General features: G+C 46.3%; 1 protein-coding gene across 1 annotated transcript in view; it reads right to left on the reverse strand.

Annotated features, from left to right (window-relative positions):
* The window catches only part of LOC122685227, a 35,564-nt gene extending 21,398 nt beyond the window's left edge, over positions 1-14,166 (reverse strand). The window contains exon 1 of the mRNA XM_043889815.1: positions 13,054-14,166. Within this exon, the coding sequence (XP_043745750.1) occupies positions 13,054-13,212 (159 nt within the window). The 5' untranslated portion in view covers positions 13,213-14,166. The remainder of the gene's footprint in view (positions 1-13,053) is intronic.
* Positions 14,167-18,302: the final 4,136 nt, after the last annotated feature.

Raw genomic sequence — 18,302 nt, forward strand, 5'->3', positions numbered from 1 at the left:
GCACAGAATGAGGCAGAAACAGGCCTTGATGGGCTTTGGGACCTAGGAAAAGGCAGTCCTCTCACCTTCCTAACTATTTCAAGATCCCCCCAGCCCCCCACCAAGTGGGAGGTCTGAAGGTAAGATTCAGACATTGCCCCCTCTGATCTACAACAACCTTCGTTGGTCCTCCTTTTCCATTGAGATTCTGGCTTAAGTTTCCCATCTCAGCCTCTAGGGGAAGGCGAGGCTGCCCCTCCAATGGCTCCCAGCATTCTCTCTTTTCCTCTTGTCACCTTGGGTCATTTCCCCCCTTGCAAGTGAATGAGCCCTGTCACTGGTTGAAACCTCAAGACTGATTCATGCAAATTCTGGGAAATCTTCTCATTTCCTCTCTCTGTTGTTCAGTCTCTCTGTAGATGGGTCTCTTTCTTAACCTTTCTAAATTCAGGCTATCAATTTTTCCCTCCCTGACTGTCTCTCCTGTGGATGCATGCCTATGAATATATATTGCATGTCTATTGTTAGCCTAGCATTAGGTTTTAGGGTTTAGCTTTCAGTGAGATAAAGGATTGGGATTGGAGTTGCTGTGAGGGGAAGGGATAGGTGTGGTGCTATTGTTTCTGGTTCACCGAGTGGTGTGAGTTCTTAGTCTGTTTTTCATACGAACCCTTCATCAGAGACAACACTTGCAAATAGTCTCTCATGTTCAGTTTTCCACCTTTTTGATTTGTGAATGCTTAGCTTTTCCGTTGCAAAGCTGTTCAGTTGGATGGAAGCCCCCGGTGTTCTTTGGTTTCCTGTTTCCCTTACTCGAAGAGACCCATTTTTGCTTCCCACACCAAATGTTAAGGAGCCCTGATGTGATGGAGCCTACGGCACATGCTTATTTCAAGGAGTTTCAAACTTCCCTTGTGGCTCATCCTGTAAAGAATCCACCTACAATGTGGGAGACCTGGGTTCAATTCCCAGGTTGGGAAGATCTCCTGGAGAAGGGAAAGGCTACCCACTCCAGTATTCTGGCCTGGAGAATCCAATGGCCTGTATAGTCCATGGGGTTGCAGAGAGTTGGAGACACCAAGTGACTTTCACTTTCACTCATAACTTCAGGCTTTGGGTTGACGTGTTTCACCGATTTTGAGGTGCTATGAGAACAAAAGCCAAGGTGATTCTTCAGATGTAGCCATCCAGCTTTGCCATGGCCCTTTCTTGAAGAGTCTTTTGTATTCCTATTTGCATCTTCTCCTCTCCTTTGTAGTAGATGAATTGACCATAGAAGCTAGGGTTTATCTCTTGGACTCTCAGCTCTATTGTATGGATCTGGATCTGCATGTATGTTTGTGTGACCAACACCATACTGTCCAGATGATCCTAGTGTTGCAGTCTAGTTGGCTATCAGGCAGCCTGGTAGGCCCATATCAGGCCTTCTTTCCTTTGACTGTACAGACGATTTAGGCTCCTTTGTGTTTCCATACCCATTTTGGAATTCCTTGGTTTAGTGCCCCCAAAATATCCCTTGGCCTTTTGAGAGGAATAACATGGACTGGACCCTCTGGATTGCCTTTGGGGGTGTGACATCATTTTACCAATAGGAATCCTTACCAATAGGAATTCATGAGCTCAGCTTATTTTCCATCGGATCGTGTGGACTTCACCTTCTTTCATCCATCTCTTGCAGTTTTCTGAGAACAGGTCCTTCCCTCCTGGGTTAGATGGACTCCTGGGTATTTCCTTTTGGTGTATGTCATTGTCAGTGGGGTTGATACTTGCCTTGTCATTCTAAGAGTTTGCTGTGAGTGTAGGAAATGCAAACGATTTTCCTCCCTTCCATCTCTCTGAGCCACCAGGTAGGACAGGCCTGGTCGGGGTCACACGGGGCTCAGGGATTGCAGCTAGACCGTGTTTCTCAGGCCCTCAGTGCTGGGCATCATTCGGTGTGCTCTCCGTGTGCCTTCCTTGGCCTGCTGTCCCTTCAGACCTTTCCCTAGTTTTAATACCCTTGTTTGTGTTGTCTCTTTGGAGACAAATCCTTTATCAGCTGTGTGTTTGCAAGTATTTGTGTGCCAGTGAGTGGTGTGTCCTCTGCTTTTGTTCTTAAGGTCTTTACCAGAGCAGAAACCTTAGATTTTACACAGTCCACCGTATTGCCTTTTTGTGCATTGCCTTTCTGTATTGTGTGTGAAGACTCAAAGGTCATGTCTAGGCTCTGCGTGATTTTATCCTGGCTTTGTGAGACGTTTGGCATGGAAAATATGTCTCAGAAAAATTTGAAGTGAATTTGGTGTAAGGTGTCAAGTTTCCATCCACATTCACGTCATCCCCTCTGGTTTTCAATTCATCACTCCTGAACTCTTTTGGAGACCTTGTGGGAAGTTTGGTTGCATTTCAGTTTGAATTTCTGCCCTTTAGTAGATTCACCCAGTTCTGCCAACAGGGACACTGTGAAGGGTGAGTGAGGGGCAGCCTGCACTCCCAGCAGTGACCACAGGGTGGGAAGAATGCTGCTCTCCCCTCGGGAGCCACAGGCCACAGGCATCCCAGTGAGGAGCGGGCTGTGTGTGCAGCTAAGAGGATTTAGTCTCTCAGGCGCCTGTGGGATGTTGCCTTTGGGTCACCCAGGGTGGGCGTTTACAGTGACAGGAACCATTGCCCCGCAAGTGAAGCGAGAGCCGATCTGAAATCCGCCACTGCTCCTAAAGCGATGCACCTGAGGCCCCTTGAGGGGCCTGCACAGAGCGCCCTTTGGTGGACATGCTGGGGACACTGCGGCCTCGTGGGCTGCCCAGGGCAGGCTGTCACCAGCCCAGACACGGACCAAATCCGCCACTGCTCCTAAAGAGATGCACCTGAGGCCCCTTGAGGGGCCTGCACAGAGCGCTCTTTGGGGGACATGCTGGGGACTCTGCGGCCTCGTGGGCTGCCCAGGGCAGGCTGTCACCAGCCCAGACATGACCGTCACTGCGGTCTCCAAACGGTTTTCACTGGCGCGTGTCCTCATCTGAGCGGGCAGGCCATATGCACTGCCTCCCCTGGCAACTTCTCGCCCAGGTCTCCTAGGCTAGAGCCCTCAGGTCTAACGTGTAGGTCTAGGCTACACTGGCCATGGGCATTGCCTCTCCTTGCAACTTCACCGCTTCCTTCTCTTCTTTACTGCACACTGATTTTCAAGAGTGTTTGGGCCACAAGGATGTTGGGTCTCTCTCTAGCCTTGTCTCATGGGGTTGAGACAGCGCTTCCAGGTTGTTGGCGTGCTCATTTTGCCCGCTTTCTTTCCTGGCTTCTTTTTGTGACTTTGTGCCTGAGGAAGAGCTCGTCATTTCCCTTCTGGCTGAGACGTCATGCAACAGTAATGCCTACCTGGAGATTATTTGCCAAAAGGGTCTCATTTTGCAGATGACATCTTGAAATCACCTGCACTGCCCTTTCTGATACACAAAGGCTGCCTGAAAGGAAACAAAAAATGAGAATTCCCAAGTCTACTCTTAAAATATGTGCAGAGTCTAATAAAACCACCTTTTCTATGATTTTGTTCATCGGCACGGACTGGAGACATCCAGGATATGGGAAGACACTCAGATATAAGAGGAGTAAAGGTTGTCGGGGGCAAGGGAGGAACAGGGAGTGCTTGAGGTGAATACAGGATTTGCTGGGGGCGGGGGGTGGGGTTCGGGAGAATGAAAGGGTCCCAAGCTAGAGAGTGGGGCCGGCCGCACAGCATTGTGAAGGTCCTTAATGCTCCGGAAATGTACCACTGAACGCCAATTTTATTGATTGACACTTAAAGGGGAAAAATACACAAATCTGTGAAGAACAGAATATAAATCAAGAAAATACTGAGAAACCAAATGAAAAGCAGTTCGGGAAAGGGAACTGAGTCTCCACTGGCTCGAGAGAGAGTTGATGGCATCCACGGGGAGCAGACAGGGATGGAGGCTGCAGAACCAACCCCTCCACTGGACACTGTGTTTCCAGAAATGGAAAGGGCTGTGGGTCTCTGTCCAGAGCAGGGGCCTGTTCTCCCTGCAGGGGTGGGTCAGTCATCGTGGGCGTCTGGGTCTTGGGCAGGAGCCCGGGCAGGCTCTCCCTGCAGAGGTGGTGACTCCCCTGACTCAGTCCTCCTGCCAAAGCCCGAGCAGGGGCAGGTGTAACTGCACATGTAGGTGGAGCTGCAGCTTCTCCCTGGAAGACTGGAGCATTCGTGCCTGGGGCTGAGGTCTTGCGGGCACGGAGATCTGATCTTCCCCGTGTGCTGGCCAATGCCCAGCTGGCCCAGTGTCTTTGGGAAGGCATGTCTCAGGTCTTGATCTCCCCTCAGTGGATCCCTGGGTCCTGCACGTGTAGCAACCAGCTCTGTATGAACAGGTCTTCAAAGCAGAGCCTGGTTGAACTTGGGGGCAGGTACTAGAGCTGTGAGAGAAGAAAAGATTACCCATGGCCAGCCTTGCCCTGTGACTCTCTGGAGACACAATTCTTCCCTGAACTTTCAAGACAGTTCCCAGTCCAGGAAGTCATAATAGGATGTCGCCTCTGACTGCAGTCCACCAAGTGTGTGGTCTGAGGCCAGCCTTTGCTCCAGGCCCAGCCCCAGCTCTGGGGGACTCCTCCCTGTATGGCTCAGCACCCCTCCCCACACTCACATTCCCAGCCCCAGCCTCCTCACCTCTGTGCTCTGCCCTGCTGCGCTCCAGGTCCGACGCAGTAGTTCTCGGGGCTCTGGGTCAGAGCCGGGTGTGCTGAGCCCCGTGACATCTTGAGACTGGTCCCTGAGGTCTGTCCTGCATGGTGTCTAGGCAGCACGACTTCTCCGCTTCCTCTTCATTCCCAGTTGCGCAGAACCCTCCATGGGCACGCTCACCTGGAGCCTGCACTGGGCCTCCTGGGCAGCGGGGTGGTGCTCCGACCCTTCTTTCAGGGAGGTGCTACTACAAAAGAAATAAAAACAAGAATTCTCAAGTCTGGTCTTACAATATGTAGGGAGTCAGAAAAATTCACTGGAGAAGGGAAAACCTACCCACTCCAGTATTATGGCCTATAGAATTCCATGGACTATAAAATCCGAGGTGTTGCAGAGTCTAACAAGACTGAATGACTGTAACTTTCACATTCAGTCCGAAAAAAATCCAGTTTTCTATCATTTCAGTGATTGGCATTGATTGGGGACACCCAAAGGATGGGAAGAATTGGAGAAAGAAGACGACTAAATGTTGTCAGGGGCCGGGGGTGAGGGAGGGAGGAATGGGGAGTGCTTGACATGAATCCAGGCTTTGCTGGGAAGTGGGGGGATAGAATGAGAGGGTCTGAATGTAGACGGTGGTGATGGTTACACAGCATTGTGAAGGCCTTCATCCGTAATTGCATCAATTAAGGTACAATTTATTAACAAAAACTAAACAGAAAAAAATACATAAAGCGACAAAAAAAGAAAAAAAAAATCACAAGAAAGCCAAACACAAACCAGATGACCAGTATCTCAGGTGAAGTGAACTGAATCTCCCCTGGGTGGGGAGAAAGTTAATGGCGTCCACAGGGAGCAGACAGGGATGGAGGCTGCAGAGCCAACCGCACCCCTGGACGAGGTGTTTCCAGAAAGGGCTCTGGGTCTCTGTCCAGAAGAGGGACCCGTTCTCCCTGCAGGAGTAGGTCAGTCATCGTGGGCATCTGGGTGTTGACCAGGAGCCAGGGCAGGCTCTCCCTGCAGAGGTGGTAACTCATGCCCTGACTCGGGTTCTCCTGCCAAAGCCCGAGCAGGTGCAGGTGCAGGTGGAGGTGGACATTCAGGCTGAGGGGGTGGGACATCGGTGCCTGGGGCTGGGGGTCATGCAGGCACAGAGGTCCGATCTGCCCAGTGTGCTGGCCAGTATCCAGCTGGCCCGGTGTCTTTGGGGAAAGGCTCAGATCTAGATCTCCCCTCAGTGGATCCCTGGGTCCTGCACATGTGTGTGCAACCACCTCTGTGGGGACAGGTCTTGGAAGTGGAGCCTGGTTGTATTTGAAGGTCAGAGCTAGAGCTGGGAGAGAAGAAAAGTTTGCCCACAGGCCAGCCTTGCTATGTGCCTAACCGGGCACTAAAGTTTCCCTGAGATTCCCAAAGAATACCCAGCACAGGAGTCTTCTGTGCAGTCTACAAGATGGGTGGTCTGAGGCCAGCCGTTGCTCCAGGCCCAGCCCCAGCTCTGGGGGACTCCTCCCTGTGAAGCTCAGCGCCCTCCCCACACACTCAGATTCCCAGCCCCGGGCTCCTCACCTCTGTGCTCTGCCGCGCTGGGCTCCAGGTCCTCGTGCTGCCTCAGAGGGAGGGGTGCTCGGGACTCTGGGTCGGAGTTGGGTGTGCTGAGCCCTGGTAGCAGCCCGAGACTGGGCCCCAGGGTGTGTCCTGGGTGGTTTCTGGGGAGGCCTTCCCCTCTTGCTCTTCACTCCCCCTTGGGCTGACCCCTCCATGGGCACGCTCACCTGGACCCTGCACTGGGCCTCACGGGCAGGCGGGTGGGGCTCCGACCCCTCCCTCGGGGAGGTGGACGGACTGTCCCCCTCATCGGCCACATCCGGTGGGAAGCTCTGCAATGACAGTGACCGTCAGCCAGGCCTGCTTGGAGTTTTCCGAGCTGGGCCTGGCCAGCATGGCTGCTGCTTCTGCCCGCTCAACCTTCTGCTACCAGAACGAGCAGAGACGAGTGTCTGGTCAGATAACACCCGGGAGGAACAAGACCCCCTGAGGGCGTGAGGCCAGCCTGGGCAGCGACACTGTCTGGGCTCTCCCCATCCCGCCCAGCCTGCTCTCCCCTGGGGTGGGGACGCCACTGGTCCACAGGCTTCTGACGCACATCCGTCTGGGCTTGCTTGAGGCAGACACACCCCGAGAAACCCCCGTCCCCATTCACAGGGAAAGGACTCGGGGTTGCCCGGGTGGGATGGGAGAGGTGGCCGGGCCCGGCCTGGGGCTCCCGTGTTACCTTCCTGTTCCATCGGGCAAAGCGCCAGAGGCCTCCTCGGGGGGCCCTGAGCCAGTGTCGCCAGCGATCCCACACACTCTGCCTGTGAGCCCTCCTGAGGCCCCGGCCTCTGGGCACGGGCAGCAGCAGAACATCTTGGCAACAAGTTATCTGGCCAGGGACTCCTCTCTGATGTGGAGACCTGGAGACCAGGATACTAGCTGAACACTATTGTTTCACAATGATCTATAGGCCTATCTGACTGAGTTGTTCTAAACCTTTTTGATATGTGTTGACAAAGCTTCTTAAATCATTCTAATGAAGAGGATTTCTAGCCTAACTTTGGGATGCTTCAGAGGGCCCCTGAAACATCCCAGAGAGAGATATTACCCTAATTACATTTGTTTTGTATACAGAATTACATGGGAAGTACTGTCAAGTGAGTAATAAGTCTCCAGTTTATATTGTATGTATCTTCCTGATCCATGGATCGAACCAATGTCTCCCGCATTGTAGGCAGACACTTTACGGTCTGAGCTACCATGGAAGCCCACTGTATGGTAATATGTTACTAATATAGATACCCTAGAAACTGTATGGAGTTCCTAAAATTTTGATGTGTTTGGGTAAAATGTTTTCAGGCATGATTCAGTTACTATCTCAAAATATTGTCATAGCGCTAACCAAATTTCACAAACATGCTTCCTCTTCAAGATTTATAAAAAGGACTTTTGGATAAATACCAGTTTCTAAACTGGGGAAAGATTCTAATGAAAAATCTGCTGACTTCACAAAGGTTAACAAAAGGACTGAATGAACTGGTGAATAAGCTTATCACTTTTATGGTTTCTAGTTTTCCGTGTTTAAGAAAAAACTTCCCCTCAAACTAATTATGATGGTAATTTATTAAGATTATATTTTATAAACAAATTGAAACATTTATCTTTTCTCTCTGTCTGAACTTCCAGAGATTGGAAACTCTTACTTTCCAGTAATTTTATCAGATAAGTTAGGAATGTTATTTCACTAACAGGTACAGAAATCTGAAGGAACTTGAAGGAATCTGAGACCTTAAGAAGGGAGGATTTCACTTAGATCTGTTAGGGAAAATCTGTGATAAACATTTGGCATGACTTTCCTAGCCCTGAAAGGTTTTATTTTAAAAGTTCAGTCTGAGACTTTTATAGTCTCAGCAAAGCAAAAAAGTCTATGATCAATTATGGTTGTATAAATCATCAGGCAGTTTATTGCGACCAGACCTATAGTACAAAAAAGTCTTAATTTGATTATATTTAGTAAAAATGGTGGTGATTTTAGGGAGAAAAAGATGTTTCAATGAATGTTAAATCCTAGTTTGTTAATGGAGGTCTGTATCTACTAAGACTCATTTCCTGGATAGTCCTTTGTTGTTAGGGTATATTAATGTAAAATTTAATTGCATTATTAAAAGACACTCTAGGGTTGTTTCTGAGGCTTATTTCAGTAATGTGTCTTTGGATGAAGATCAGATGCCTCAACGCATGACCTGCAATCAAGACTGAAAGAAGACATAATTTAAGGAACTTTCTAACCTGGATGGATGGACCTCTCCATCAGGTACTCTTACTAGCTCATGCCCAGTGAAACCGAAGGGAAAACGACTCTTGGGTTAGCTCCCACTTCCAAAGGCCCCTAAGCTGGACTGGTCTATAGGGAGGCCTGCCGACCTCAAACTCACCTTAAAACAACGCGCACACAGAGGACACTACACTGCACGAGGACGAGAAGAAGCTGGCGTCAGAAGGCAGCCGGCCCAGATGCTGACCTGCCTTTCATGATCATTTGTGTGTTTTCTTGATTCCCTGGACCTATGCCTATCAGCCAAGTCTTTTCTATCATGGACACAATTCTATGCTGGTTTAAAACTCAATCCAATTGTTTGACTGTGGCCAATTCCCTATGTCTGGTACTTCTGGGTTTCCTTGGTGGATTTCTGTTCTCTAAGGATACCCACTAGGAAATTTATTTTAGATGAGAGTTCAGTCCTGTTTTATCTTCATGATATTACAAATGGAATTCTTTCACCTGGCCAATTAATAATACCTGCTCTGGGGATGCTGGCAATAGATATAAGTTTTCTCTTAGGGTCATTTTAACTCAATCGGAGTGATGAGCCAAGTCTCAATTTAAATAATTAACCTATCTATGAAAGGGAAAATTCCCACAATTACAGGGTGGATCTACATGGCTAACACCAGGCTATAGTCATTTAAGTTTAAAAGCTCCTCTATGTTGGGAAGGGTTCAGTTCAGTTCCGTTCAGCCACTCAGTCGTGTCCGACTCTTTGCAACCCCATGAATCGCAGCACACTAGGCCTCCCTGTCCATCACCAACTCCCAGAGTTTACTCAAACTCATGTCCATCGAGTCGGTGATGCCATCCTGCCATCTCTCCTGCCCCCAATCCCTCCCAGCATCAGGGTCTTTTCCAATGAGTCAACTCTTCACATGAGGTGGCCAAAGTACTGGAGTTTCAGCTTCAGCATCAGTCCTTCCAGTGAACAACCAGGACTGATCTCCTTTAGGAGGGACTGGTTGGAGCTCCTTGCAGTCAAATCATACTAAAAATGATCAACCTGGTAATTAAGAGACAAGGCCGGGTGCTTTATGAACTATGTCTCTTATTACCCTTAGAGAGTGATTGGGTATGGAACTCAGTGGATTTGTGGCACTAATTTATGGCCTTCACATCTACAGGGATGGATACTAAGGTGTAGCCTGGGATTCCCATGAATTTTAGGTCATACATGTTAACGAAATAGAGGTAACCCTAACCAATCTACCATTGGTATGATCCCAATGAGTCAAAGATCTGTACTGTACTGGTATGACCATTTTGTAACTTGTGTGTGTGTGTGTGTGTGTGTGTGTGTGTGTGTGTGTGTGTGTGTGTGTGTGTGTGTGTGTGTGTGTGTGTGTGTGTGTGCCTTCAATGGGGTTAGAGGATGTCATTGACCATATCTAAGCCTTAACATCTTTCATAAGCTTTAAGTGAGAGTAACCAGGCTATTAGCCTATTGCATTCTGAGATCTCTATGATGAGAGAGGCAATGCTACAGTACAACGGCAAGGCCCTTGACACCTTAAAGCATCTCAGGGAGATATCTGTGCTGTAATGCAAACTGAATGCTATATTTTCATACCTGGCAAATCCTTTAATGTAACACATTTGAGCCACATGAAAAATCAGATTTCTGCTTTAAGTGACCCATTCCCTAATCTTCACAATCTTTTAAGAATACTGGTGTGAGACGCTCATGGCTAAAATATTTACTTTTAACTCCATTAGTGTTATTAACTATACCATTTGTAATTTGCTTGTTTCACAAGATTATCATTTCATGTATTACCAAGTGTATGAACCTCCAACGAAAATGATGACAAGACTTGAAGCAGTTGATCAAATGTATAGCTTGATATATGATCAATGATTGTAGTAGTGTGCCTCTAGGTTTGAAAAGATGCAATGAGAGGGAATACTTTCCTGGACCATAGCTAGAAGACAGGAGTCCAGAGATCTTTGACTATTAAGACCTAGTCCAGTAATAGCACATTGAGTGTCTTATCAACAAAAACCTTCTTCATAACTGGGAATGAGCCTTCCCAGCAACGCGGAACAAAATGGTCATGAAATGCCCGCCAAAGTATGGTCGGATTCATGACCACTAGGGGGCCGTGTCAACTACAAGCCGGCATGTGCCAAGAGCATTGCCAATGACTGAACAGCAAAGGCGCCTACAGAGAGTGAACCCCATGCTGCTATAGCCGGTGACCTGCAGCACCCCTGAGGGAGCTCAGGCTGCAGTGGGGCCCTCTCTGCTCCAGGGACTCTGGTGGGACAGGTCTTCAGACAGTTGGATGTTTTCAGGGGCAGATTTTATGATCTCAATCCTTGCATCTCCTCATATCTAGAGAAACACTAAATCCCTTCCTGGTGATATCAGATCCTCATGACTAACAAAAAGCCTTTTGTAAAATGAGTGCTTCATGGTATTGAACTCTCCCTTCCCCAAAACCTTATATATTGTCTTTCCCCCACTGCTGCTTGAGAGCAGTTTCTCGGAGCTATCTGAGATGCTGCCTCCTGGGCTGCAGTCCTCATTTTACCCCAAATAAAACTTAACTCGCAACTCTCAAGTTGTACATCTTTTTTTAGTCGACACGTGCCACTGTAAGAGTTACCCTGGGCTCCACAGAGGTGATGAGAGTCGGGGCCTGGGGTCCTGGGCACCTTCATTTTTGGTGGCGAGTCCGAGGAGGCTGGGCAGAGCTGGGTCAGAGGACTCCTGCTCAGGACCAGGAGGGGATGTCTGGATCCCTAGAGGGACCCAATGTCCCTTTATGCCACAGCTGGGACATGGACCTGGAGGGGGCCTTGGCTTTAGGCCTGAGCGGGCCTTCTTTGCCACCTTTGAAGCAGGGCCCAGTTTGCTTCCTTTCTTTGTTGGTTGATGGAGGCTTGGAGCCATGTAAGGCAGTGGCTAAAAGGTGGCATTTGGCCTGATCTCATTGGGCCTTCTCTAGCTTTGCCTGTCCTTCCTAGTTAATGAAAATCTTAAAGGCTAAATTTAAAAGGTCTCATTGAGGTGTTTCTGAGGGCCTTCTGCCTTTTTTAGTTTCTTTCAGATATCTAGGGGTGACTGGCAGATAAAATGTGTATTAAGGACAATGGTGCCCTCTGCTGAAGTGGGGTTTAATTTTGTATATTTTTGTAGCACTTCCATTAACCTGGCTAGAAATTGTGCTGGGTTTTCAACTATCCCTTGAGTTATTTCCAAGAGCTTATCAAAGTTGACAGCGTTATGCCCTGCCTTTTGAAGGCCCACAATGAAGCAAGCAACCACGTGATTACGGGCTACTCGTCCAGGTCTCCCCACATGGTAATCCCAGTTGGGATCTTCTCGGGGGACAGCTGTTGCCCGTACGTGCTTAGGGTCGTCTGTCCTGTATATCTCATCAGCATGAGCCTGAGATGCTTGGCATACTCTTTCCTTCTCTTCTGGGAGAAGAGTGGGGGAAAGGATGGTGTAAATATCATGCCAGGTTAAGCTGTAAGACTGGGTAAGATACTTGAATTCTTTTAGATAATTATCAGGGTCTGAGGAGAAGCAGCCAAGACGCTTTTCAATCTGAGATAGATCAGAGAGGGAGAATGGGACACGAACCCAAACAATGCCTTCTGCACCAGCTACTTCCCCTAAAGGGAGTGGAGCAGAGAAAGGAGCTGGGTCCTGCAGTGAAGTTTCCTGTTTTAAAGGTGCTTGGGACAGGGTACAGGGAGGGGATCTATGGAGGTCAGACTAAAGCCTTGGGACCCTTGGGTAGAGGGTGGGGCTGAGGTATCAGAGCTTTTCCCAGGCACAGGCTGGGGAGGGGGTTGGGAGCTGCAGTGGCCTGCGCCTGAGAAGGAGAGAGGGAGGTGGGGACGTAAGGTGGAGGTCGTGGAACTGGATCTGGGGCTGCTACAACAGGATTGGGAGTGATAGTGGTGGGCTGTGGTCAGAAGAGTAGAAGGAAGAAGAAGAAAAAGTCTGAACAGGGATTGGGAGACAGTATATTAGGAGGATGTGGCCCAGAATGGATTCACAGAGAGAGGATCGAGAGTGAAGAGCAGAGAAAGCCTGAACATGAGGGATTTCTAACCACTTGCCATTGCAGTGGCAGAAGTTATCGAAGTCTGGTATAGTATCATAATCGAGAGTTCCATTTTCTTGCCATTGGGACCTGTTGTCAAGTCTGTATTGCAGCCAGACAGTGTTGAATAGTAAATAAGTCTTTTTGGTCTTATCTCTCCTTGGAAGGCCAAAGCTTTTAGGTTACGGAGAAGGCATCCTAGAGGAGTAGGTTTTGAGGGCTGGGATTGAGAATTTCACATCACAGCTGAGTACGCAGGTTAGACGAGGGCGAGAGAAAGTGAGGAGAAAGGTCCGAGAGAAAAGGTGTCCCCATTCTCAGGACCTGCTCAAAGAGTAATAACAGTCTGCTTTGAAATGGGCGTCCCGTATTTCAAAGTCAGACGGGGGTGCAAGGCCGAGGACCCAAAGGCCGTGGGAACCTCCCACCCAGTAGGAGAGAGAAGGGATCCGAGAGAATGGGGTTTCACTCACCCTTGTAACCGATGGATGAAAAGTGGGCCGGTCTGTGGATGTCAGTCCAGCAAGGCAAGTGAAGAATCCTGTCCCAGAGATGGTCTTGGTTTCTCGGAAAGGTCCAAGGGAGGGGACCACCGGAGGTGGGCTCTTGAGAGGAGCCCACCCAGTGGCCATGGATTTTCCTTCCCAGGTTTCGGCACCAGAATGTAAGGTGAGTGCAGAGAAAAAGAGAGTAAGCTGGGCAGTCAGGCAAGAAAAGGAAATTTATTAGAGGGAAAAGGAGGGTGACTGGCTCTTAAGGAGAACCAGCATTCCCCCTTTCTAACAGAGTCCTTCTTATACCCCACCAATGGAAAATTCTCTGATGCGATTATCATGTAGCCAGAGGTCTGGAATCTGGTGGTCTCCCAGCTTTGAGAAGATAGGCACCGGTGAGACAACAGGATGCCATTTGGGTAATTTGATCAATCTCACAGATCACTGTGATTTATTCCTTGTGAGGTCAACAGAGCCATCTTATCAATGAGACCCCATGTGGGCCCTATCGCATAGTAGGCTTGTTCCAAAGTACTGATGCTGAATGTCAGCTCAGAGGCAGCAGCTTGAAAAGTGCATGGGTCATATGGGAAGGAGAATTATGGACTAATTTTAGGACAAGTGCCAAAGGGGCAAGGATTTGTTGCAACTTCCTCTAGGGATGAAATCAATATTGATGACATTTAGAAAAATCCTCCCTGTAGCCAGCTGGCCCAGTGCTGGCGGGAGACATTTCTGACATTCCCCACTTACCTTCCTAGCACTGCTTGCCTTGCTATATCTCTGAGTTCCCTGTGGAACACACACATCCAACCCAGTCATGCCCACAACGCTCCTCTAAAATGGCTTCCCCCCAAGAGCCTGGATTCCTCCACAAGAGCCTCCTTCCCTTCCACACACAGTGGGTGGACTCAGCCATGACTTGCATCCCCTCAAGGTGGCTCCTACTCCAGGTCGGCTCCAGCCAGAAGCACATCTGCAACTGTTGAGGTGGGGCTCACGTTCAGCTGCACTGGTGGCCAACCAGACCCACCAGCATGCCCAAAGCAATGATGGTACATCCACAGGACACCACACTCAGCCTACACAGGAGACACCCTGGATTTCCTGTCCCTGCTGACCTGGGGTAACTGTTCGTCTGAGCCACACAGGGGACACTGCACATAGGTCCACTCGTTCAACATGAAGACACAGTTCATCTACCTAATATTAATGCACAGAAACAGAAAAGATCGGCCAAATGAGGAGACAATATATTCCAAATGAACAGCTAAGACATGACCTCAGAAAAAGAATTAAACACGATGGAGATAAATAATCTACTGGTTCATTGGTTAAGATGTTCCTGATAATGTAGGGGACAAGTGTTCAACCCCTGGTCTGGGAACTAAGAACCCAGGCTGTGGGGCAACTAAACCTGCGTGTCACAGCTATTGAACTCACGACCCTAGAGCCTGTGCTCCTCAGGAGGAGAAGACAGAACACTGGGAAGCCCAAACTCCACAACTAGAGTGCAGCCCCCACTCTAGGCAACAAGAGAAAGTCAGTGCCACAACAAGACCCAGTGGACTCATGAAATAAGTAACTAAAAGATATTTACTCATCTCAGGGAAGAATGGAGAACAGAGTGAGAACCTCCACAAAGAGGCAATAAGTATAAAATAGAGCTGATTATAATTGAAGAATACAATAACTGACTTGAAAAATACAGCAGATGAGTCAACAGATTATATGATTCAGAAGGACAGATCAGTAAGCTGAAATACATAGTGGAAATCACCCAATTTGAGCACCAAAAGAAAAAAAAAGCCAAAAAGTTGAGGATACTTTAATGCATTTGGTGAATAATATCAAGCATAATAACATTTGCATTATAAGGACTCAAGGAAAAGAGAGAGAAAGATAAAAATTCACTTGAATAAAGAATGACTGAAAATTTCCCTATCTTGGTGAAGGAAAGACACACAGGTCCCAGAAGCACAGAGTGTCCAATACAGGGCAAGCCAAAGGAGAAACATGCCAAGACACATATCAATCACCTAAGAAAAATTAAACAGAGAAAATATTAAAAGCACGAAGGGAAAAGCAACAAATAACAAGGCAATCCCCATAAGTTTAACAGCTGATCTTTCAGAAGAAACGCTGCAGCGCAGAAGGGTGTGGCATGATACACTTAGAGTTATGAAAGGGAAAAACTTACCAGCAAGATTACTCTAGCCAGCTAAGTTCTCACTCAGGTCCAAAGAAGAACTCAGTAGGTTTACAAATAAGCAAAAGTTAAGAAATTCAGCACCAGCAAAGTAGCTTTACAACAAATGTTAAAGGACGTTCTCTAGGCAGGAAACAGAAGGGAATGAGTAGACCTGGGGGGGAAAAAAACAACCAGGAAAATAAAGTAAATAATAATAAGTTCATGCATATCAATAATTACCTTAAATGTAAATTGATTAAATGCTCCAACCGAAACACAGACAGGCTGAATGGAAACAAAAACAAGATCCATATAAATGTGGTTGATAATACATCCACTTCAGACCTAGGGACACATACAGACTATAAGTGAGCACCTGGGAAAAGATATTCCATGCAAATGGAAATCACAAGAAAGCTGGAGTAGCAATTCTCATATCAGAGAAAATAGACTTTTAAGTAAAGACGATTACAAGAGACAAGGAAGAACACTACAAAATGATAAAGAGATCAATCAAGGAAGAAGATATTGCAATTATAAATACACATGCATCCAACATAGAAGCACCTAAATACGTAAGACAAATACAAACAACCATAAGGGGAAATTGACAGTAAAAAAATAATACTAGGGGATTTTAACACGAGACTTGTATGGGGTGTCCACCTCAGTGCACAGATCATCCACACAGAAAACTAATATAGAAACATAGGCCTTAAACCACACATTAGACTAGATGGACCTTATTGATATCTTTAGCATACCGCATCCCGAAACAGCAGAATAATTTTTTTCTTCCTCAAGTGCACATGAAAGACTCTCTGGAATGGATCACCTCCTGCATCACAAATCAAACCTTGGTAAGTTTAAGAAAATTGAAATCCTAGCAAACATCTTTTCTGATCACAATGCTATGTGATTAGGAATCATTTATAGGAAAAATTTGTAAAAAACACAAACACATGGAGAAATCAAACAGGTCACTGAATAAATCAAAGTGGAAATATAAAAATACCTAAAAACAAATGTCAATGAAAAAATAACAACCCAAAACCTATGTGATGCACTGAAAACAATGCTAAGAGGGAATTTTACAGCAATACAAGAAGCCTACCTGAAGAAAAGAACATTAAAAATAAACCTAATCTAACACCTAAAGAACCTAGAAAAAGAAGAAAAACAGCCACAAAAGCTCCAAAGTTAGCAAAAAGAAACAAATTATAAAGATCAGAGCAGAAATAAGTGAAAAAGAAATGAAGGAAACACTAGCAAAGATCAATAAACAATAAGAAAAATCTTGGAGAAGATGAACAAAATTGAGAAATCATTAGCCAGACTCATCACGAAAAATAGAAGACTCAAATCAATTAGAAATGAAGAAGGAGAAGTTACAACAGACAACGCGGAAGTAGAAATGATCATAAAAGACAATTAGAAACAACCATATGCCAATAAAATGGACAACATGGAACAAATGGACAAATGTTTAGAAAACTACAATCTTCTGAGTCTGAACCAGGAAGAACTAGAAAATAGGAATAAATCAATCACAAGCACTAACACTAATCACAAGCTCTAACTATGAACAGATCAATCACAAGCACTAGTATCTGTGAGCAAAAGTCTCCAACAAACAAAAGCCCAGGACTTCACAGATGAATGCTCTCAACCGGTGGAGGTGTGACAATACCTATCTTGATCAAACGCTTCCAGAAACATGAAGGGAGGAACATCCCCAGCTCATTCTGTGAGGCCGCCATCACCATGAACCAAAATGAAGCAGAAATGCCACACAAAGAAGAAAATTGCAGGCTCATATCACTGATGAACATAAATGCAAAAATCCTGAAGAAAATGCTACCAAAAAAAAAAACCATAATAACTCATTAAAAGGATCGTACACCAAGTACAAGTGGGGTTTATCCCAGAGAATCAAAGATTCTTCACTATCTGCAAATCAATCAATGTGATACACTATATTAACAAATTGAAAGGTAAAAACCATATGATAATCTCGATAGATGCAGAAAAAGATTTTGACAAAGTTTAACACCAGTTTATGAATTAAAAAATGCTTTGTAAATGGGCGTAGAAGAAAACTACCTAAACATAATAAAAGTCATATAGAAAAATCTCTCAGTAAACATTATTCTCAATGGTGTCAAAATTTAAGCATTTCCTCTAAGATCAGGATCAAGACCATGGTGCCCACTCTCATTCCTATTATTCAATATAGTTTTGTAACCCATAGGCATAGCAATCAGAGAAGAAAAATAAAAATAAAGCCTATTGAAAAAGAAGATGCACATCTCTCACTGATTGCAGATGAGCTGTTTCTATTCACAGAAAACCCTAAAGATAGAACCAGAATATTACTAGAGCTAATCAGTGAATTTAGTAAAGCACAGTATACAAAATTAATACACAGAAATCCTTTGCATTCCTATAGTACAACAGGAAAAATCAGAAAGAGAAACCAAGGAAACAGTGCCATTCCCCACTGCAACAAAAAGAATCACATAGCTAGGAATAAACCTACCTAAACAGACAAAAACACGTGTATGCAGAAAGATGGGCTGTATGATGAAAGATATCAAAGATGAAACAAACAGAAAGACATACCATGTTCTTGAATTGGAAGAAATCAATATTGTGAAAATGACTATACTACCCAAAGCAATCTGCTGATTCAATTCATCCCTATCAAACAATCAATGACATTTTTAAAAGAACTAGTACTAATAATTTTGCAATTTTTATGGGGGGAAAAAAGACCCAGAATGGCCATAGCAATCTCGGAAAGAAATGTAGAGCTGGAGGAATCAACCCTTCTGACTTCAGACTATACTACCCAACTAGAGTCATCAAGACACTAAGGTACAGGCACAAAAACAGCAACATAGAGCAATGGACCAAGATACAAAGTGAGGGATAAACCCACACTCCTATAGGCACCTTTTCTTAGACAGGGGAGCAAGAATGTACAATGGAGAAAGGACAGAAAAGAGAGCCTCTTCAATAACTGGGGCTGGAAAAC

This window comes from Cervus elaphus, chromosome 28, assembly GCF_910594005.1.
Source record: "Cervus elaphus chromosome 28, mCerEla1.1, whole genome shotgun sequence".
NCBI classification, from domain to species: domain Eukaryota; kingdom Metazoa; phylum Chordata; class Mammalia; order Artiodactyla; family Cervidae; genus Cervus; species Cervus elaphus.